This window comes from Moschus berezovskii, chromosome 4, assembly GCF_049115385.1.
Source record: "Moschus berezovskii isolate FMDL1 chromosome 4, NW_MosBer_1.0, whole genome shotgun sequence".
Lineage (NCBI taxonomy): Eukaryota > Metazoa > Chordata > Mammalia > Artiodactyla > Moschidae > Moschus > Moschus berezovskii.
The window spans coordinates 69,494,408-69,517,363 of NC_142463.1; the positions used below are offsets into that span (position 1 = coordinate 69,494,408).

General features: G+C 35.6%; 1 protein-coding gene across 12 annotated transcripts in view; it reads right to left on the minus strand.

Annotated features, from left to right (window-relative positions):
- ZNF644 (zinc finger protein 644) overlaps positions 1–22,956 on the minus strand; it is a 113,508-nt gene that overhangs the window by 17,726 nt on the left and 72,826 nt on the right. For 9 of the 12 annotated variants that reach the window (XM_088835480.1, XM_088835473.1, XM_088835475.1 and 6 more), the window contains 2 exons: positions 1,617–4,654; positions 830–1,435 (listed from right to left, as the gene is read on the minus strand). The exons of the other annotated variants lie outside the window; for them this stretch is intronic. In XM_088835480.1, the coding sequence (XP_088691606.1) occupies positions 830–1,435; positions 1,617–4,623 (3,613 nt within the window). In that variant the 5' untranslated portion in view covers positions 4,624–4,654. The remainder of the gene's footprint in view (positions 1–829; positions 1,436–1,616; positions 4,655–22,956) is intronic. 12 annotated transcript variants of the gene reach the window in all.

Below are 22,956 nucleotides of genomic sequence, written 5' to 3' on the forward strand. Positions count from 1 at the left end.
GACGAGTTACTTTTACCTTCAACCTAGGGCTAAAATTATGGTATCATCTAAACTAATCTTTAGTATTCTTAACATCCAAAAGAAACCTATACAGACACAACATTTCTCTAGTCTAAAACCAGACTTAGCAATACCAAATAAAGCTTGGCAACTTTATCTGCCACATCATTTGCCAACTCATACAAAATATTCCTTTGAAAAGGAAAAACTATGGGTGCACAACCACTAGGTTAAACCATCTGTTCTATTCAAATAGAACATGTTGTAAAATCTAAAATCCCAAACAAATGTTTTATACTCACAACAGTCCTCCAATACCAAACTATCTCACAATACAATGAGGAATTAGAAAGGGAGGAAGTTTCTTTGGGTTAATGGCAACACATGACAAACACCAATCCATTCTGTTTGTTTGACCTACGCAGGAGGAAAACCTGGACAACTAAAATCTTGAAAACAAAATCACTCTGGAGCACTGGCAAAAGTATGACAGCCTTTTCATTTTCAGTAACACTATGCTTCTGAACAATGTCAACCTCCCATCCAAAGAACCATCACCCGTCCAAGACAAATTTTATTTTTATAGATCAGTTTTTTGTTTTTGCTTTTGTTCTCACCTTGAACTGTGACCAAGAAATGAGGCACAGAGACTTCAGTGTTGATGAACATCAACTGATGGTTTATACAGAAATAACAGTGTAACCAATCTCTGTTCTGCAAAAAAGCAGCTTAAATAAAGGATTCTGAAAAAGTATTTTCTAAACATATTCCACTAAGGTAAACATAATTGTGTTTACATTATTTAAGATAGTCATAAATGTCCTCTTACCTGAGTGCATAGTGAAGTCCATTTTTTGTGGTTGATACATCAATGGACTATCTTCATTTAGTGGAAGAACACATTTCTGAACAAACCTCTTTCTTGCAGTTTGATTATGGATCTTTTGAGGAGAAACAGAAGAATTCTTTTCTTCTCCCATCCTTTTATTTTTAAGTAGTTCTATCAGTGTAAGAGACTGATTCTTTTTTCCACTGGGCAGTTCTGGTTTAGTTTCATCATATTCATTTAAGAAACTCAGCCCTTCTTCCTCTGATGCAGACACTGATAAAGCTTCAGTCTTTAGGCCATTACGGTATGCTTCAAGAGGTATAACATTTTGAGATAGAAAGTCATCACTTGATGCAAGTTTTTGAGCTACAAATGGTCGAGGAATAATACGACGACTGTTCAATGCCTTTAAGATTTTTTCATATTTTTCTTCATTTTGCATCATCTCATTCAGAACACAGATTGGAGATTTGTGAGCATCCCACTTGGTCTTTCCAAGTCTTTTCAGGTGGCCTCTAACATGATTTGATAATCCAATTTTAGTATCAAACCAACCACCACAGAGCTGACAAGTGTGTTCAGAAGTGGTTTCAGACTTCTCTATAGCTAAAAAAAATTTTTTAAGAGTAATATCAGAATTTTTTAATAAATTGAACTCCTCACAACAAATTAACTCTGAAATATGAAACTACTTGATTCTAATGAAGGCCAAATTTGAGCAAAACCTTCAAATCCTTTGAATTCAAACATGGACATACTAGCCCAAATTATCCACGTGAAAACTTACCTTTTCTAACTCGCTTAACAGGTGTTCCTGTGCCAGTTCTTTTGAAATGTTGCATTTTGTCACTTGTGGCTATTTGTTCTGGTGATACAACATGGCGGGCTTCATAGCTTAATCCTGCTCTGTGAAGATGTCCCCTGACATGATTTGACAACCCAACACCTGTTTCAAATGTTGCTGGGCAGTAAGGACACGATTTCTTCTCAAGAGACAAATCAGTCCAGTGAAAAACAGAACTATGCTTTGACAATGCAGTTTCTGCATTTTCTAAATGCTGACGATCATGAATCTCATGCAAAAAGTTATTAGTTCCACCATCTTCATAATATTCAAAATAAAAGCCATCATTCTGATCATAACTAAGTGTAGCACTTTCTCCAGACTGTTGACCTTCCACCTTGCTTTTAAATAGAGGGAATAAGTTTACATGTTCTTGATTAATATCATGATAGGTTTCATCTTCTATAGTCTGTGTAGTGTAGTCACCTAGTTCAACATTGTCCCAGGAACTTTCATCTTCTGTTTCATAGCTATCTTTCTTTTCGGCAGAATTAAGTTTTTGCAAAACAACAACGGTCATTTTATGCAAGAAATCTGGATAGCTATCCAAGTCTTCTCCTCCAACAGAACTTTCCTTCTTAGATTCCTTAACTACTCTCTTTACAGCTACACGCCTGTGGTCTTTGAAGCTTTCTGGCCTTTTGGTGTCAGAGTTATGAGGGTCTGAAATAAAACTATTGTTGTGAGAATTACTTGATGAAAACGGATGTAAAGAATTTAATGAACTACCTTCCTCTTTTTTGAAATGCAGAGGATATGATTCACCAGATTTTTTGATCATTCTGTAGTTTTCATATTTATGTCTATATAAATAGTTGCTATTTGCCTTGGCATTAGATTTTTCTTTTGCTGTCTGATAGAAATACTTAGGTTTTTGGTCAACGCTGCTTTTAATCATAACAGTCTTCTGAGGAGAACTGTTTTGATTGCACACATTTACACCTGACTGGGCAATGCTTTTCCGAGCCTTTTGTATTCTGTGCGGCCGTTTATGGAATTTTGAAAAATTACTTGATTGTGAGGACGATCCAAATGTTCGCTTTACATCTTGTTTTAAAGCAGAGTTCTTTGGAAATGTTGTTGACTGTTGTTTAGTTAATGGTTTAGGACTATCAGTATCTATAGGTTCTTCAATTATGTCACTTTTTCTTTTATCAAGCCCAAGAGGACTGCCAAATGAATCAACGCATGATGATGAATGCAAGTACTCCATGTGTTTTTTAAAAATACTCCTGACTGAAGTAGTAAAAGGACACATCTTACATATATAGGTAGCTGATTTTTTGGATGATCCTATAATGGGGTCTTTCATGAATGTTTTTTTGTGTGTTTTTCTCTGGACTACATCAGAACTTACAACAGGGCATTTTACCACTGCTCCATGGGCAATTCCTCGATGACATTCCAGCTCATTTTCTGTCACTGCCATAAAGTTACACTCTTCACAGCAGTAGTACCTTTTATCTTTTTCATGGGTTTTAGCATGTTGCACAAATGTTTTAGGGCAATTGGTACCAAACACACATTGAGGGCATTGTAATCGTGCACTTCTTCCTTCATCCTGAAGTTCTTTCAATTCACGTATTTCCTCCATCAATTTCTGTCTTCTTTCTTGGTGAATAATCATATGTTTTAGCAGTGAGTTACGATCTCGAAATGTCCGTCCACATTCTCTACAAGCATATGGCCTTGGGACATTAAGATGACGAAAGTGACTATTCCCATCTAAATGATACATCATATGCCTGTGGAGATGCTTTTTCTCCCTAAAATTCACATTGCACTTTGTACAGGGGTAGAATGATGGCTCTTCGGTGCTGAAAGTAACAGGTGACTCGGAATCACTTTCTTCACATTTCTTTTTTAAGGTATTTGAAAGAAAAGTGCTAGTATGAACAGGTGAACTGTCTTCTCCACACTTATCTGAGTTAAAAATTAGATGTTGAAAAGTATCCACAGATTCCAAGTCTTCATCAGCTGACTCAGGTTTCACTTGTGATAATGCATATGTCCGTGAATCTATTGCTTGCACGTCTTCATTCTGTTCCATAAAGTCTACTTCTAGCATTTTTGACTTATTGGGTACACAGTTAGAATCACTAAAGCAATCTTCGGTATAACGAGTTATCTTGCTTACATCCATTTTTCGCTTTCTCTTTTTTTCCAGACCTACTTTAGAGTGAACTGGAGCTTTATCTACTGTGTCGTCATTAGTTATAAGAAATTGAATGAACTCTTTTTGGGGATCCCAGTTTGTATCATTGTCTGACCTAAATTCATCTGTACCTGAGGAAATTCCTGTTAATGTACTGACACAATCATTTTTTACCAATAAATCTTCACTATCCTCACCCACCTCTACTTGATTTATTAAAGTGCTATCTGACTTTATACCACTCCCTACTGAATTCTGAATGTCACAACCAATTGAAGCAGAGGTAGGTAGTTTTTTAATGGAATGGGTTGGATTCTTAGCATGTGCTACATCTGATAATAAAAATAAAACTTGGTGTTGACTTGCTTTCTGTGGTGTAGACAGCTGAAGATCGGCTGCCACCTTCAAACCTGAAGAAGATTCTGTTGTTGGCTGATCCACAGGCTGTCCAGTGGTTAATGAAACACTGCCTTTATTCATACTGGAAGTCTTAGTTAAGGAGGAGTGTGAAACTGGTCCATTAACAGCAGCTCCCTTAGGCAAGTTAAAGTTTTCACTAGAAACAGTAGGAGCACCAGCATGTACAAACAGAGTAGACTGGCCTCCACTTAAGGCTTTTTCAGATTTGTCCTTTGACAGTTCTTCAGGCAAAGTGAATGTACTGTTTTTCTGAAATGATGCTTGACAATCTTTTGGTTTATGAACTCCACTCTCTTTGTCTGATATAAAACTGCTGTCATCTAGGAGTTCTTCTTTAGCACCAGTAACATCGGTGTTTATCTTCAAATCATCCATATTGTTGGTAAGCCCATTTAACACATTTAGTCTAGAAAATGGAAAAAAAAATTTTAGATTTGCATGAAAGAAAGATTATCCTTAGAACGCATGGAGAGTTGAAATTATACATTTTTAGTAGCTTAATTCTACTCATTATATTAAGACCCTAATAATTTTTCAAGAATGAAGAAACACTTTAAGAAACTGAAAGATTTTTAGTGTTGCAGAGGTTAATTTTTCCTTTGTGTTAGGCAACAACACCCCCCAAACTGTATATATACAAAATGTGTAGAGCAAAGCAACATAAACACATACACAGACAAACACAATATAAATGAATATGCTACAGACTGAAAAAAATCTAAAATCTTATATATGAGATTGTTAATAAAATTATTTTACCTAAGTAAATGTACTATGGACATTCTACACTAGAGAATAATGTAAAGTGTTACATATTACAGAAAAGTAAAACTTTTGTTACTTAAAACCCCATTTCCAGAGGAAGGTAACAAAACACCAATCAGTAAAGAAGCTTACTTGAATGTACTTATATGCTATCAACTACAGTGACTAATGTATGAGACTGAATTTTTTAATTTAAAATAAGACTGTTCTGCTCTCAGTATTTCACATTCTCCTAAAATTCTACTAATTTAAAAAACACTTCATTCACTGGATTTCATTCTATCCTTATGTAAATTATCCTTCATTCTAAATTTGTAAAGTTAAAATCAAGGAAGTTTTATGTTTCTTTAAACTTTTATAACTTGAGTCCCCAAATTCAAGGCATTCCCTAACAGGAAGTTATCCCATTTTATGATCTGACGGTCTCCTGCAATGATCTGAAAGTTTTTACTCTAATCTGAAAACATCATAAATGTATGGTAAATTCTTCAGTTTATTTCATATAAAATGTAGGTAATATTTTCTAGGCATTTAAATTTTTTTTTAATTGAAGGATATTGTGGTTTTCTGTCATACATCAACAAGAATCAGCCATATGTATAAACTTTTTTGATAATATATTTAACTGTTTTGAGAGGACAGAAGAATATTTTAAAAGAAGACTTCTGAAAGTTTGGAAGACATACATTCCATGGCTATAAATACTGCCCCTACTATTTAGAATTTCCTTGTACCCTGTTCTTATTTTGCTCTTAGAAATGGCCACACTATATAGGCATTACCTTGGAAGAATGAAAGCTCTTTGAGGGTAGGGACAGTGAACTCTTAGAACCTAACAAGATACTTGGCATAGGTGCTCAGGAATATTTGTTGAATAAAGCACTACTGTGGTAAAGGAATAAAAACACAACTGCAATTATCAATTCAAAAATTTCTGAAAACTAGTTTTCTTCCTATGAAATCTGGGTATCTCATTCAAATATTGGAAATTCCATTAAGTTTCTGATTTCTTTACTCAGCAGTTATAGCAAGGCTTTCAAAATACCTAAGAATCATCAAGTGCAATTTACAAACCTGCTATTTGGCAACCCCACATATTTAATTATTTGAAGTACTGGCATAATATTTCATATTTCTTTTCCTTTTGTACCTAGTATTAAGTATAATTTATTAACGCTACAAATATTTATTAAGCCCCTACTATGTGCCACACACTGCTCTAGTAATAGGGGTTCAGTAGCAAACATGCCAAAGTTCCTGCTCTTAGATAAAGAATAAAGTCTATCATTTTTATTTTATAATATTGTTATTTGCATAATGAGTAATTTTATTTAGAACAGCAGGAACTTTAATTGCTATTTAGAAATGAAAACATTTTCAATGAAGTTCATTATTTCTAATTTATTTTATGGTACCAAGTATATATTTTGTAAAACATTAAATCTAGTTAAAGAATAAAAGAACTGCTTCTAAGTATTTTCTTCTTATTTCACAACTTAAAGCAGCTCTTATAAACATGACCTTATACTTTCCACAAGATATATTCTTTAATACAACAAATACTACAAATATCTTTCTTTGGCATTCTCACTTATACAAACAATTATTCTCCTGACCTTCATAGGTCTTAGAATTCTGTTTTGAGATTGGCAAATTTCCACAGTAATAAAAACAGACTTCAAATAAGATCATATTCAATGATATCACTCCAAAATGGTGCTAATGCAGCACCCAGCAGGAGTTTCTACATCACATACACAGAAGCTAAAAATGGGCAGCACATAAACATGTGTTAGGAAGGAGTGTGCAAATGTCAATGAAAAGGAAAGCAAATCATGATGCTATACTACTACTCATTAATAATGCTTCTTATTAAGTAGAAAAAGTAAAACACCCAAATAGGAACAACCACATAAATAAGAAATGGACAACAAATCTTTTTCTAAAAAATTAGCCTGTAAGACACTTACTTTCTATTCTAACTTATTATAATCACAGAGGTAGACAAATATATGCTCAGTCAATCTGAAAGCCTATATTAGCTTTTCTCAACAGGAAGCAACGTTGCTAACAAAGTGGTAAATTCAGTGTTAATGAGTGGCTTCACTGTTACCACCTCAGAGGTAAAACCTTCCATGTTCCATGTTCCACCCATCTGTTCTGGTGTTAGAGGTTCAGAGATGGAACAGACGCTTCCCATTTAAAGCAACTTCATTGGTACCCCCTGAACAGCAGGGTGACAAACTATGAGAATATCATGTCTGCTTGGAGACTGCATTCTCATTACGAGAATGGCTTTATAAGAGCTTCCATAAATTGGAAGATATCAAAGTGTTCTGCTCAAAAACAGAGTATATATGTATAACAAAATTTTTAACATACAAAATACATGGAGTAAAAGAAAAGATAAAATTAAATATTGTGAAAATATAAAATGAGGTCTTTAACAATCAAAGTTTTCCTTTACCTCTACATAGTGAAATGCACCTTACTTGTCTTACAGACTATCTCTGCTCAAAAACAGAGTTATTCTTTTTCAGAAAAAAATTTTATTAATACATTAATGTTAAAACTCTATCACATCAGTCTAAAAATATGCTATAAGAAAAATATGCTATAAGAAACTGAAAAAGTAAGCTAGTATTTTAGCAACCATAAAAAATTTTCCTGGCTTAATTTTCAGAATATTTCTAGAAATGAAAAGATACATTCAAGATACATTTTTTTCTTAACAGCATTCAAAGACTCAAAGCTATTGCATTGAGATACAATAATGAACAATGGATCATCAATATGTGTTGCACTGATCCAGAATTTTGACATCATAAATTATTTCCCTACATTCAGGACATTTATGGAGGAGAATCCAGGCAAGAAAACACTTTTTGACCATAAACTAATTTCACAGACTCTCAAACAGATTTTTCAACAATCTCTATATAGTTAAATACATATAACAGAGTTATAAATACCAGCTTATGTCAACAAAACAAAGGAAGGGACATAACTGAAGGTAGGCGTTATTCATTAAGTTTAAAAAAGAGAAACTACTAAATTAAAATAAACAATGTTATATTGTTTGGCCTCCCTAAATTTCAATGAAATTGCTGTATCAATTAGAATCTTTTTATTAAATGTTTAAATACTATCACTGTGTCCTCCTCCATGTAATCATACAGCTACAGAATTTTTCTTTTAACTGAATTGTAAACTGGTATTTAAAAAATTCACACACTTAATGAAAAGCTGCAAATGGAATTTTAAATCTACATAAAACATATTTCAGGTTCTAGGAAATCATAATGAGTTCTACAACTATAACTGCCTGTAGTTATATACTACTAAGAGCATTAAAAAAAAAAAGTACAAAGGTCAGATCTGTCTTCAAGATGACAGATCATCACTTATATGCCTCAAGCTAGACTTATTGTCTCAGAAATCTCAAACATCAGTATTTTTGCAAACTATCAGCACTTGCTATAACACCCTCACTACACTACATCTTGAGGTTACTACAGAAGAAATGAGGTGATAATTGCATATTAACATAATTATTCTGTAATCCCTCTGAGCAAGCTTCCTAGGTCACTCAGTAATTCAGATTAGATACAACCTTCCTGTCATCAAATCTATGCTGTCCACTTTCTGTTCATGAATAATTCTTTTTTTGATAGAAAATCAGCTTAATTTCATTCTTTTATGTACATTATTAATTGTATTTATTGTAAGTAGGTTAATATTTTGTGGGTACTTATTACATAATGCCAACCTTTGTCGTAGTATGATTTCTCACAAAATATAGTAAATTTGCCCTCATTTCTACATTAGTTCATTAATAAATATATTGCATAGCTATAAATAAATTATAATGTTGCCCATTAGCTGAGTTACAGTTAGGATCTGTCAGATTTTTACAAATCCCATGTTCATTGAAATTATCCTTGAGAACACATGACAACTTCAGTTAGACATACATGAGGTTGGGTCAACTGCCATTCTAACTGCAAAACAAATCTCAATTAACTGAAACATTAGATCTAAAATTACTTCAGTATTTAAGCTTAGATATACTATACACAATATACATATACATATATATATATATATAACTGTCTCACCTAGTTTACAATCAAGTGAAGACAGAGTGTACTGTATATAACCATATTATCCAGGTAGTATCCTAAGCAGGATGTCACATTGAGAGGAAACTCTTAAAAAAATAGTGAACATTCGTAAAGGTATCCAACATATAATGAATGAAGAGGAAACTTGGTATGTTTAACCAATTTGCCAATACAATTAACAATCTTCAAATGTTTCAAGGTTTGGCATATAGAAGGAATAATATATAATCAATATGCTTGAGTCATAAAGATGCGGTTTTATCTCAGGATTACGAAGGAGAAACAGGAACCATTCAGCATTTCAAATGGCTGTCTGACACAAGAGTGAACTGAATGACTCAGCAGGCTGGACTATTTGTCAGAACACTGTAGAAGAAAATATGGCATTGGAGATTGGACAAGATGTTTTCTAAGGTCCTTTCTTATATGTACTATATGCATGTTTAATGTTCAGTTATTACACTATTAACAATGTACATTATTTGAAATAATGAACTAAAAACAAAAGTTAAATATATACTATTAAACTTTAAAAATATTCTCTAAATTCAAAATTACCTGAAATAATCCTTCAGTTAACTTGCAATATGTTGATAAGCTGATTCTTCAACAATGAATTATGGCATTAAATGACTAGCACATTGAGGTCACAAAGCTATATGCATCATGAAAACTCCACTTACAGAGGTATTTTCTATTGACACCACCAATAATAAAAAACATTGGGTACATAATGCTTTCTTGACAGCAGCATGTGGCATTGCCATGACAAACTAATGCTATAATTCTACCACCAAACACAAAATTACACTGAACTTGCTGAAGAGTTATGTTCCTGATACCATGTATTATCCTGATTATTTAATAGGAAGATATTACAAATAGTAAGGTACTAAGCCATGCTGCTGCTGCTGCTGCTAAGTCACTTCAGTCGTGTCCGACTCTGTGTGACCCCATAGATGGAAGCCCACCAGGCTCACAAACACCTAATAATACAAAGCAATTCTTATTGCAAAGTACACTAAATATTACACATAGTCCGACACATCTCAAGAAGCTGCTATATGGCAAACGGAAGCAGGTTTATGCAAGGAGGATAAAAGAGGGCCCACAAAGGTGTAACTTTAACAATCCGGTAAAATCATATAATAATGAGAAGCAACAGTAGTAGAAAAAAATGCATATTTACTAATAAAAGATTAATTCTGTAATGAAGAATTCTGCAACCGGAAGAGGCAAGGTAATAAACTGCAGCTGCAACCAAAGGAGAGCATTAAGTCATATTCAGCACAGAATGACTGACTGTCATGTTGTTTGGGCTTTCATATACAGTCGGAACAAGGTAAGTGATCATATCAGTTTTGACAGGGTAAAGGACACACATATTCACATAGCTCCAACAAGAACAAGTCATGTCTTTTTAAAAATTAAAATGAATGAGTTCCTTCATATGACTTTCAAACCAATCAAACTTTTGACCACAGTTTCACACTAATAGTTAACAGGAGTCAAAAATGCGTCAATGTCACACTACTAGATAATGTGTTAACTCTATCCTCCACCAAAAGAGTGTTAAACTGCCATAAATCATTTTACTTTGAGTCTTTCAGTATTCTTCAGTCTATGATGAGCTTCCTATTTCTGCTTAATTTTGAGATATTTTATAAACCCACCATATCCAATAAGTGCAAAAGAAGTACAAGTGTTAGAAATCCTAGGAAGACAGACATATAATTATAAGAAGTGAAAATATAGATAATAAAAAAAATACCCAAAGTGGTAAGATTAGTATTATAGATGCATATGGAATGCTTCAGAAAAGAATTCTTCAAGGGCAAAGATAAATTTACCATTAAAAAATTACTGTGCCTACACATTTGACAACAATCAGCAAGAGACAAGGAATATGAGAAAGGAAATTTTTGAGGACAGAATCATAATCAATGTCAGATGTCTTTTTGTTTAGTGGTTATTAGAAAAGCCTAGGAATTTGTTCAAACACTAAAAAATTAAGAATATTCTGGACTTCCGTGGTGATACAGTGGATAAGAATCCACCTACCAGGGCAGGGGACACGGGTTCAATCCCTGGTCCAAGAAGATCCCACATGACACAGAACAAGTAGGCCCGTGTGCCACAACTACTTAGGCCGTGCTCTAGAGCCCTAAACCCACAACCTACTGAGCCTGCATGCCAAAACTACTGAAGTCTGTGCACGCTAGTGCTCCACAACTACTGAGCCTGCGTGCTGCAACTACTAAACTCCTGTGCTCTGCAACGAGAAGCCACTGCAATGAGAAACCTGCACACTGCAACCAAGGGTAGCCCCACTCACTGCTGCTAGAGGAAAGTCTACAGGCAGCAACGAAGACCCAGTGCAACCAAAACATAATAATAAGGAAGACACAAATAAAAAAGAATGTTCTATGGGCTGCTGTTGAAACTTCTGCTCCAGCAACATACGATTCTACAGGATTAATGTCCACTGAAGTAAGCACATCAAAGTTAGTGACATGACTGCAAATGCAAACAACTGTGGCTTTAAAAGAATTCCTTACAACAGTTGAAAAAATAATTTGTACCTTAATATACTGCCTGGAACACAAGAAATGTTATGTTAGTTTATTTCTAATGCTCAAACTGGAGAAGGGCATGGCAACCTACTCCAGAATTCCTGCCTGGAGAATCCTTTGGACAGAGGAGCCTGGTGGGCTACAGTCCATAGGATCGCAAAGAGTCGGACATGACTGAAGCAACTTAGCAATACTCAAACAATTTTGATAACTCTTTCAAATTTCAAGCTTCACATACTCAACTGTATGTATATTAAAAAAAATTGTGAATTTTAATGGTTAAAGTAAAACTCTCATTATAAAAGTTCCATTAATTCATTTGGCAATAATATATTAATTAATCATATTTAAGAAGCACAAAATTATTTAAGGTCTAGTGGGAAGTAAACATGAATATTTGCACATCTGGATAATAAATTATTTCCCTGAGTTACAATTTAATTTTATTGAAAGAGGAGTTCAGATCATAAAATAATTCTGTAATAAGCACTTAAGCTTTCACCTATATTATAATACATTTAAACTCTATTAAATAAATTCAAATTTACATATATTTAGATGGGAAAGTGTCACATTTTCATTGAGAACTAGAAAAATGAAACAAAACTATAAGTTTTATCTTCTATAAAATAATATTTTTATTAGACATGAATTACTGAATTTACCATTTACTCAACTTATCATTTTTGTTTTCTCTGAAATCAGCCTCGAGGGACTTCTTCAGTGGTCCAGTAATTAAGAATCTGCCTTTCAATGCAGGGGACACAGGTTTGGTCCCTGATCCAGGAAGATTCCACATGCCATAGGGCAACTAGGTCGGTGCGCCACAACCACTGAAGCCCATGCGCCCTAGAGCCTATGCTCCGCAGCAAGAGAAGCCACCGCAATAAGAAGCTCATACAAAGCATCTAGAGAGTAACCCTCACTCACAACTAGAGAAAGCCTACACACAGCAGTGAAGACCCAGTACAGCCAAAGGCAAATAAATAAAATTAGCCTTCAAGATTCCAATTATTTTCTGAGAAAAATATTCCAAGGTAATCACTACTCTATAATTATCTTCATTCAGGATAGTAAAAAATCCAAACGTAAGAAATTTGCTTTCCTTAAAACAAGGTATGCACCTACATTTTTTCAAAATATTTTAATTATTTTAATTGGAGGATAATTACTTCACAATATTGTGATGGTTTTCACAACAACATGAATCGGCTACAGGTATACATGTGTCCCCCCCATCCTGAATCCCCTCCCACCCACCCCCATCCTATCCCTCTGGGCTGTCTTGTCCCAAAGCACCAGCTTTGAGTGCCCAGCTTCATGCCTTAAACTTGTCCTGGTCTCTCTTATATCACTATCTTTAAAAAAGAAAAGAAAAGAATGTATTTTTGTGAAGGCAAATCACAAACCAGCCAGAGTTTCTTTTCTGATTCTGTATCTGAGTTGTTAACAAGTTCTTGCTTATTACATACTCAATTCTGGAGTTTTCATTATAAAAACAGAAGCATTTATTTACTGCGAATTTAAGTAACTACAAAATTTCACCAAAATGTTACAGAAAACACTCCATTATATTTAGAAAATGTAAGACTTATTAATGATCAAACGTAGAACTATTTTCAAACAATTATGATTTAAAAGAAATTCCTGGGAATTTCCTGGTGGTCTAGTGGTTAGGATTTGGCACCTTCACTGCCGCAGCCAGATTCAGTTCCTGGTGAAGACTGAACCAGGTTACTCATCTTACGTCATGGTCAAGGTAGTAATTTTGAATCATAAGAGACAGAATGCATAATTTCCAATTTATCCAAACCATTAAACCAAAATGTTATCAGTAGTACACTACTGTTTTATGAAAGGTGACTGAAACAGATTTTGAGGTATTTCAGGGAAAATTCTAGTTATTCCTTACACCAACTAATCAAAACTATCAGTATTGCTGATAGTTTTTTTTTTAACTGCACTGTTATCTGAGGAAGATTATATGCAACACATGCATATACAAAACTGTTTATATCAATAAACAGCAACACATTATTTCCCCAGTGCATAATTTGAATTATACAGTCTACAGTTCAAAGGAAGTAGAAGGTTCTATAAAATAGCATGGCTAAGAAAAGCCTCACAGAAAAGAGAGGGTTTCAGCTAAATTTTATACTGCGGTGCTGAGACAATTACTCTTGAGGCAGATCTGCCTCAGTTTGAAAAACAGCTCCACAATGTTTAGCTTCAGACAAAATTACTCCACTTTCCTTCAACTTCATGTTGCTTTATCGATAAAATAAGAGTGAAACCTTCTGTAGGACTGTGAAGATTAAGTAAGACCATGTACATAAATTATGGCAGAAAATGAAGAAGAACAAAAGAACCTCTTGATGAAAGCAAAAAGGAGTGAAAAAATTGGTTTAAAGCTCAACTTTCAGAAAACTAAGATCATGGCATCAGGTCCTATCACTTCATGGCACACAGATGGGGAAACAGTGGAAACAGTGGCTGACTTTATTTTTGGGGGCTCCAAAATCACTGCAGATGGTGACTACAGCCATGAAATTAAAAGACGCTTACTCCTTGGAAGGAAAGTTATGACTAACCTAGACAGCATATTAAAAAGCAGAGACATTACTTTGTCAACCAAGGTCCGTCTAGTCAAGGCTATAGTTTTTCCAGTAGTCATGTATGGATGTGAGAGTTGGACTATAAAGAAAGCTGAGTGCTGAAGAATCGATGCATTTGAACTGTGGTGTTGGAGAAGACTCTTGAGAGTCCCTTGGACTGCAAGGAGATCCAACCAGTCCATCCTAAAGATCAGTCCTGGGTGTTCACTGGAAGGACTGATGCTGAAGCTGAAACTCCAATATTTTGGCCACCTGATGTGAAGAGCTGACTCATTGGAAAAGACCCTGATGCTGGGGAAGATTGAGGGCAGGAGGAGAAGGGGTCGACAGAGGATGAGATGGTTAGATGGCATCACCGACTCAATGGACAGGAGTTTGGGTAAACCTCAGGAGTTGGTGATGGACAGGGAGGCCTGGCATGATGCAGTTCATGAGGTTGCAAAAGAGTCAGACACGACTGAGCGACTGAACTGATGTACATAAAACATGTACATAAAATATGTGGCAAAAGGTCTGGTATTTAGTGACTACTCATTAAGTATTCATTCCCCATAACCCTGGCCATTAACTTGCTTCATTTAAGAAACCATGACACTGAATTTCAACACATGCTCCTAACCATAATGAAGACCCTTCCTTACGCAGAAATTGATTCTGAGAGGAGAGACCTGGGACCTTACAGCACTTTCAGGGTATAACAAACAGGATAAATGAACAGAAGCTAAAGAGTGATAGGAAGAAGCATATTTTAAGAGTCGTTGAAGCTAGGAAAAAATCAGTCTTTGGGGGATAAAGCAAGGCTTCAGTATTCCTTGAAATAAGCAATAAAGAGGATAAGTACACTGCCTGATCCAGTACTCTAAGGAAAAAGGACGTGAAGTAGCCACAAAGGATCTCAGAGTTTGTAAGAGTTCCTGATCCCTTAGAGAATATCCAGGACATGAATTTATCTCTCGTCCCTTATAAAATGCCAATGAAAAGAAAGTAGAAAGATTAGGAGAGAGACATATCTAGGCAAATAAAACTATAACCACAACTGTCATAGACAAGGACTCTGGAAAAATTGGAGACAACAATGTCAAGTTTAAAAGAAACAAATATTAATAAACAAAAGAACTAAAACCAGATTTTATATAAAAGATTATGAATCAGAATAGCATCAGACTTTTCCCTAACAAGACTTATAAATATTACATCAAAGGAGTAATAACTTCAAAGTTTGGGGTAAAAATTATTTTGACTGTACAATCCTACCTACTCAAAGACAAAAACATTCAGGGTGAGGGTATACAGTGTGTAACTTTTGTTGTTCAGTCACTCAGTAGTGTCTGACTCTTTGTGACCCCATGGACAGAAACAGCCAGTCTTCTCTGTCCTTCACCATCTCCTGGAACTTGCTCAAACTCATGTCCATCAAGTTGATGATGCCATCCAACCATCTCATCCTCTGTCGTCTCCTTCTCCTCCTGCCTTCAGTTTCCCAGCATCAGAGTCTTTTTCCAATGAGTCACTTCTTTGCATCAGGTGACCAAAGTATTGGAGTTTCAGCTTCAGTATCAGTCCTTCCAATGAACATTCAGGACTGATTTCCTTTAGGATTGACTGATTTGACCCCCTTGCTATTCAAGAGACTCTCAAGAGTTTTCTCCAACACCACAGTTCAAAAGCATCAATTCATAGGCACTCAGCCCTCTTTATGGTCTGACTCTCATTTCCATACAAGACTACTGGAAAAACCACAGCTTGCACTTTATGGACCTTTGTTGGTCCATTACAAAGCTATGTCTCTGCTCTGTAATATGCTGTCTAGGTTGGTCATAGTTTTTCTTCCAAAGAGCAAAGGTTTTTTAATTTCATGGCTGCAGTCATCATTGCAGTGATTTTGGACCCCAAGAAAATAAAGTCTCTCAGTGTTTCCACTGTTTCCCCATCTGTTTGCCTTGAACTGATGGGACTGGATGCCATGATCTTAGTTTTCTGAATGTTGAGTTTTACGCCAGTTTTTTCACTCTCACTTTCATCAAGAGGCTCTTTAGTTCCTCTTAGGTTTCTGCCATAAGGGTGGTGTCATTTGCATATCTGAGGTTATTGATATTTCTCCCGACAATCTTGATTCCAGCTTGTGATTCCTCCAGCCCAGCGTTCCTCATGATGTACTCTGCATATAAGTTAAATAAGCAGGGTGACAATACACAGCCTTGACGTACTCCTTTCCCAATTTGGAACCAGTCCATTGTTCCATGCCTGATTCTAACCATTGCTTCTTGTCCTGCATACAGGTTTTTCAGGAGGCAGGTACGGTGATCTGGTATTCCCATCTCCTTAAGAATTCTCCACAGTTTGCTGTGATCCACATAGTCAAAGGCTTTAGCATAGTCAATGAAGCAGATGTTTTCCTGGAATTTTCTTGTTTTTCCTATGATCCAACTAATGTTGGCAATTTGATCTCTGGTTCTTCTGCCTTTTCTAAATCTAGCTTGAACATATGGAAGTTCTCGGTTTACCTACTGTTGAAGCCTAGCTTGGAGAATTTTGAGCGTGTGAACTGACAACTGTGTGGTAGTTTTGAACATTCTTTGGCATTGCCTTTCTTTCAGGTTGGAATGAAAACTGACCTTTTTCAGTCCTGTGGCCACTGCTGTTTTCCAAATCTGCTGGCGTATTGAGTGCAGCACTTTCACAGCATCATCTTTTAGGATTTGAAATAGATCAGCTGGAATTCCATCACCTCCCCACTCATTTATCATTTCAGAAAAATTTTCCAGAAGGTTATGTATGTGAATGGATCTGAAAATAGCTGAAACCCATGTGCTAAGTATATTTTACAAAAATAGCATTATGAATACTTATTAACAGTGATTGAAACATAAATTTACATGTTTGTTAAAATTATAAGGTTAACCACTGGAAGAATAAAGAGAAATAATAACATCAGATCCTACGAATAACTGTTTTATTCTGAATATTTATTTTTATCTATGCTGGGTCTCTGCTGCTGCATGGACCTTCTCTAGTTGTGGCAAGCAGGGGCTACTCTCTAGTTACAGTGTGCAGGCTTCTCACTGTGGTGGCTTCTCTTGCTGTGGAGCATGGTCTCGGGTTCTAGGGAGCTCAGGCTTTAGTAGCTGTGGCACGTGGGCTCAGTAGCTGTGATTCCTGGGCTCGAGGGCACAGGCTCGGTATTTGTGGCACATGAGCTTAGTGGCCCAGTGGCATGTGGGATCTTCCCCGACCAGGGACTAAACTCATGTCTCCTGCATTGGCAAGCAAGTTCTTTACTGATGAGCCACCAGGGAAGCCCAACTATTGTGTTTTGAATAAAGAAGTACAATATGCTTTGAGCAGGAGGGTGACAAAAAACTTTGAAATGATAAATTACTTTTAAAAATCCCCCAAAATAAAAATAACTCTCAACAGGTGAGGATAAAGAAGATTTATTTTTTAACAAGGGAGTGGGAAGAGCATTGAAAAAAATAACAGAAAAGTTAAGAGACACAAAGTCTAGGCCCACAATTTCTAATGAATATAAACTATAAATGAAAACTAGGGGAACAAGGAAAAGGACACAATAGAAAAAAATATTTCTAAACTCAAGAAACACAGAAATCTTCAGATTAATATCATTTAATGAGTGCTCAGCAGGATTAAAAAAAAAGACATGTCACTTGAGAAGTCCTGGGGGAAATTTCAGAATTCTAATAAAAGGAAGAATTCTACTCATTTCAAGAAAACAAAACATAAACAAGACCATCTGTAAGGGAAAAAGAATACATAATACATCATCAATAGTGTCACTTTTGTGGACTTTTAAGGAAACATTTTTAAAACTCGAATTTATTGGAAGAAATTACATAAGTATTACAAAACATACCTGTTGCAATCTCCTCTACCTTTTCTACTCTATCTTAACTTCAATTACCAATAAAATAGTCTGGTATTACTTATTCATACACACATACACACATTTGTTGTTGTTGTTCAGCTGCTAAGTCATGTCTGACTCTTTGTGACCCCATGGACTGCAGCACACCAAGCTCCTCTGTCCTCCACTATCTCCCAGAGTTTGCTCAGATTCATATCCACTGAGTTAATGATGCTATTTAACTATCTCATTCTCTGCTGCCTGCTTCTCCTTTTGCCTTCAATCTTTCCCAGCATCAGCTTTTTCCAGTGAGCTGACTCTTCGTATTAGGTGGCCAAAGCTTCAGCAACAGTCCTTCCAATAAATATTCAGGGCTGATTTTCTTTAGGATTGACTGATTTGATCTCCCTGCAGTACCGGGGATTCCCAAGAGTTATCTCTAGCATCACAATTTGGAAAACAATTCTTTGGTACTCAACTTTCTTCATGGTTCAACTCTTGTATCCATACATGACAACTGGAAAAAAAAATAGCTTTGACTACATGAACCTCTCTCAGTAAAGTGATGTCTCTGCTTTCTAATATGCTATCTAGATTTGTCATAGCTTTCATTCCAAGGAGCAAGTCTTTTAATTTCATGGCTGCAGTCACTATCTACTGTGATTCTGGAACTCAAGAAAATAAAATCTGTCACTGCTTCCAGTTTTTCCCCTTTTATTTACCATTAAGTGATGGGAGATATTTATCTGTTTTTGCACTTATCCTCACAGAAATGTATTATAGAATGCTATAATAAATATCCTTATATAGAAAGCTCTATGGTAGTGTTTTTATTTTGATAATGTGGATCCCTTGAAGTTGCATGTGTATTTTACTTTAATACACATTTTCACATCATTTCCCCAAATCTTTATCAATGCACAGATCTATCTTCAAGGTATAAAAATGTGTGTTTCCTCATATTCTTACAATTTTTGCCAGTATCATGGTAAAAAATGTAAAAATACTTTTCAACACAGAATTTTATAACTAGCTAAACTAGCATTCAAGTATAACAACAAAATATACACATTACTGGGCAAACAAGGATTACAAATGTCTACCATCCACAGATGAAAGAATTACTCATAGTCAGGCATAGATAGAAAAGAATATGTAGAAAAAATTCAATAAATGTTAGTATGCAATTAAACTACTAAAGCATGCAACCAAATCTAATAACTGCTGATAACTGTTCAAAAAGGATTCCTGTGAAATGAGAATCATGATTATTTAAAAACAGGGGAATTAAAATTCCCAAAAGATTCCAACATGGGAGTTTTTACTACTGGAAAATGATCAAAACAAAATCTTTCAAAATGTGTTAAAATGTTAAGATTAACCAATTAAAATAGTGAAATAAGATATATAATTTCAAATCTATAGAATTAAAAAATGGAAAAATTTGATTGGTCCAATATAAAAAGTAAAAACAATGAAACAAAGAGAAAATAAAAAATAAGAAAGCAGAAGTCCAAACAGCATTCACAACAGAGGTGAAAAGTTCATATATTAAGAAAAAGGCATTCATATGTGTTTTGTTCTCTTTTAAGGATGCTATATGTTGTTTACAAAAAGAAAGATTAAGATGATGAAAAGATAAACTAGGCAAATGTTAATGAAAAGAAAACAGATGTTTCTACCACCAGAAAAATCAAATGGAATTTAAGGCAAAAGCACTAGACCTCCTTAAAATGAATATTATTTATTAATAAAGTATATAATCCACCAGGAAGATATATTACTCATGAACCTCTCTATGAACACAACAAAATTGCTCCAAAATTTACAAATCATAAGATTACAAGAATTAGGAGAAACTGATAAATAGACAGTCACAAATGGATGCTTTAAAACTTCTCTGCAGAAGTCAAAAGGTCAAGGAGAATATTCATTTTCCTTACCTATTGCCTTCTTCCAAGATCACCTTTCCTTTACTTTATTAAAATAAAGATTCCCAAACACGAATCTGCAGCCTTCTCCATCTCCGTCAGTCATACAGATCTATAACCTTTGAGTAAGCTTCGTTATTCTCTTTTATTCACATTTCAGATCCTGATTGTGGCCATCATCTTCAAATTAGATCCAGAATGCAGTCACTTCTCACCACTGCTACCCCCAGGTCCACTGTCATCTCTCCCTCATATTATTTCCAAAGCTTCCTAATCTGGTCTTAGTGCATCTGCTCTTGCCCACCTACCATCTACTTTTAACACTACAACCAAACATATCATTTTAAAACCTAGGACTTTACCTCGAACCTGTCAATTGCTCCCTGTTTTCCCCTCTAAGGAAAATATCCAACATCCTTATAACACTTTGTAAAAGGTCTTACGAAGAACCCTCCCAGTAACTCTTTGACCTCATTTTTAACTCCTCTCCCCACTCACTCACCAGTTACAGACATACTGGCTTTCTTACTATTCCTTGAAAACATTCTCTCTCACATTAAGGCCTTAGCACTGACTATTTCTCAGTTGGAATGCTCTATCTCCCAGGTATTATGGTAAACTTCCTCATCTAATTTGGGTTTGCTAAACTATTTTCTTTTGAATAATGCCTACGTGGACCACTCTGGTGAACATGATATCCAAAACTCACTTCTTTCCCTACTCCTGACATTCTTAAATACACTTATACTAGTTTATACATTTTTCCTCCCACAGCATTTATCACCTTTAACATACTATGTAATATACTTATTAATTATGGTCATTATTTGTGCATCATTCCTATAGAACTAAGTTTCAAGGGCACAGATCTTTGTCTTGTCAGCTGAATATTTCATAGATTTAGAAGGGGACTGAGCTAAAAACACCTGGTGGCTCAGACGTGAAGAATCCACCTGCAATGCAGGAGACCTGGGTTTGTTCACTGGGTTGGGAAGAAATACAAAAGGCAAAATGATTGTCAGGGGACGCCTTACAAACAGCTGAGAATAGAACAGAAGCTAAAGACAAAGGAGAAAAGAAAAGACATATCCATCTGAATGAAGAGCTCCAAAGAATAGCAAGGAGAGATAAGAAAGCCTTCCTAAGTGATCAATGCAAAGAAGTAGAGGAAAACAACAGAATGGGAAAGACTAGTGCTCTCTTCAACAATATTATTTCTTTTTTTTCCCTATGGGTGTACATGTGTTCCCCATCCTGATCCCCCCTCCCACCTCCCTCCCCATCCCATACCTCTGGGTCATCCCACTGCACCAGGCCTGAGCACCCTGTCTCATGCATCGAATCTGGCCTGGTGGTCTGTTTCACATATGATAATATACATGTTTCAATGCTGTTCTCTCAGATCATCCCACCCGTGCCCTCTCCCACAGAATCCAATAGACTGTTCTATACATCTGTGTCTCATTTGCTGTCCTGCATATAATTACAGATATCAAGGGAACATTTCATGCAAAGACAGGCACAATGAAGGACAGAAATGGTATGGACCTAACAGAAGCAGAAGATACACTAACTAAGAAGAGGTGGCAAGCCCAGAAATAAACCCAAGCACCTATGAGTACCTTATTACTGACAAAAGAGGCAAGAATATACAATGGGGCAAAGACAGCCTCTTCAATAAATGGTGCTGGGAAAACTGGACAGCTACATGTAAAAGAATGAAATTAGAACACCTCCTAACACCACACACAAAGATAAACTCAAAATGTAACCCAGACCTAAATGTAAGATCAGAAACTGTAAAGCTCTTAGAGGAAAACATAGGCAGAACACTTGATGACATAAATCAAAGCAAGATCCTCTATTAAACCTCCTAGAGTAATGGAAATAAAAACAAAAGTAAGCTAGTGCGACCGGATTAAACTTAAAAGCTTTTGCACAACAAGGGAACTATAAGCAAGATGAAAAGACAACCCTCAGAATGGGAGAAAATAATAGCAAATAAAACAACTGACAAAGGATTAATTTCCAAAATATACAAGTACCTCATACAACTGAATACCAGAAAACAACCAACCAACACAATGAAAAAGTTGGAAAAAGACCTAAACAGACATTTCTTCAAAAAGACATACAGATGGCTAACAAACGCATGAAATTATGCTCAACACTGCTCATTATTAGAGAAATGCAAATCAAAACTACAATGAGATATCACCTCACACTGGTCAAAATGGCCATCATCAAAAAGTCTATGAACAATAAATGCTGGAGCGGATGTAAAGAAAAGGAAACGCTCTAACACTGTTGGTGGGAATGTAAACTGATACAGCCACTATGGAAGACAGTATGGAGATTCCTTAAAAAACAGGAATAAAACCACCGTATGACACAGCAATCCCACTCCTAGGCATATACTGCAAGGAAACAAAAATTGAAAATGACACATGTATACCATTGTTCACTGCAGCACTATTTACAATAGCTAGAACATGGAAGCAACCTAGATGTCCATCAACAGATGATGGATAAAGAAGCTGTGGTACATAGACACAATGGAATATTACTCAGCTATAAAAAGGAACACTTTTGAGTCAGTTCTAATGAGGTGGATGAACCTAGAACCTATTTATTATACAGAGTGAAGTGAGTCAGAGAGAGAAAGTTAAATATTGTATTCTAATGCATATATATGGAATCTAGAAAAATGGCACTGAAGAATTTACTTACAGGGCAGCAACAGAGAAACAGACACAGAGAACAGACTTATGGACATGGGGAGAGGGGAGGAGAGGGTGAGATGTGTGGAAAGAGTAACCTGGAAACTTACATTGCCAT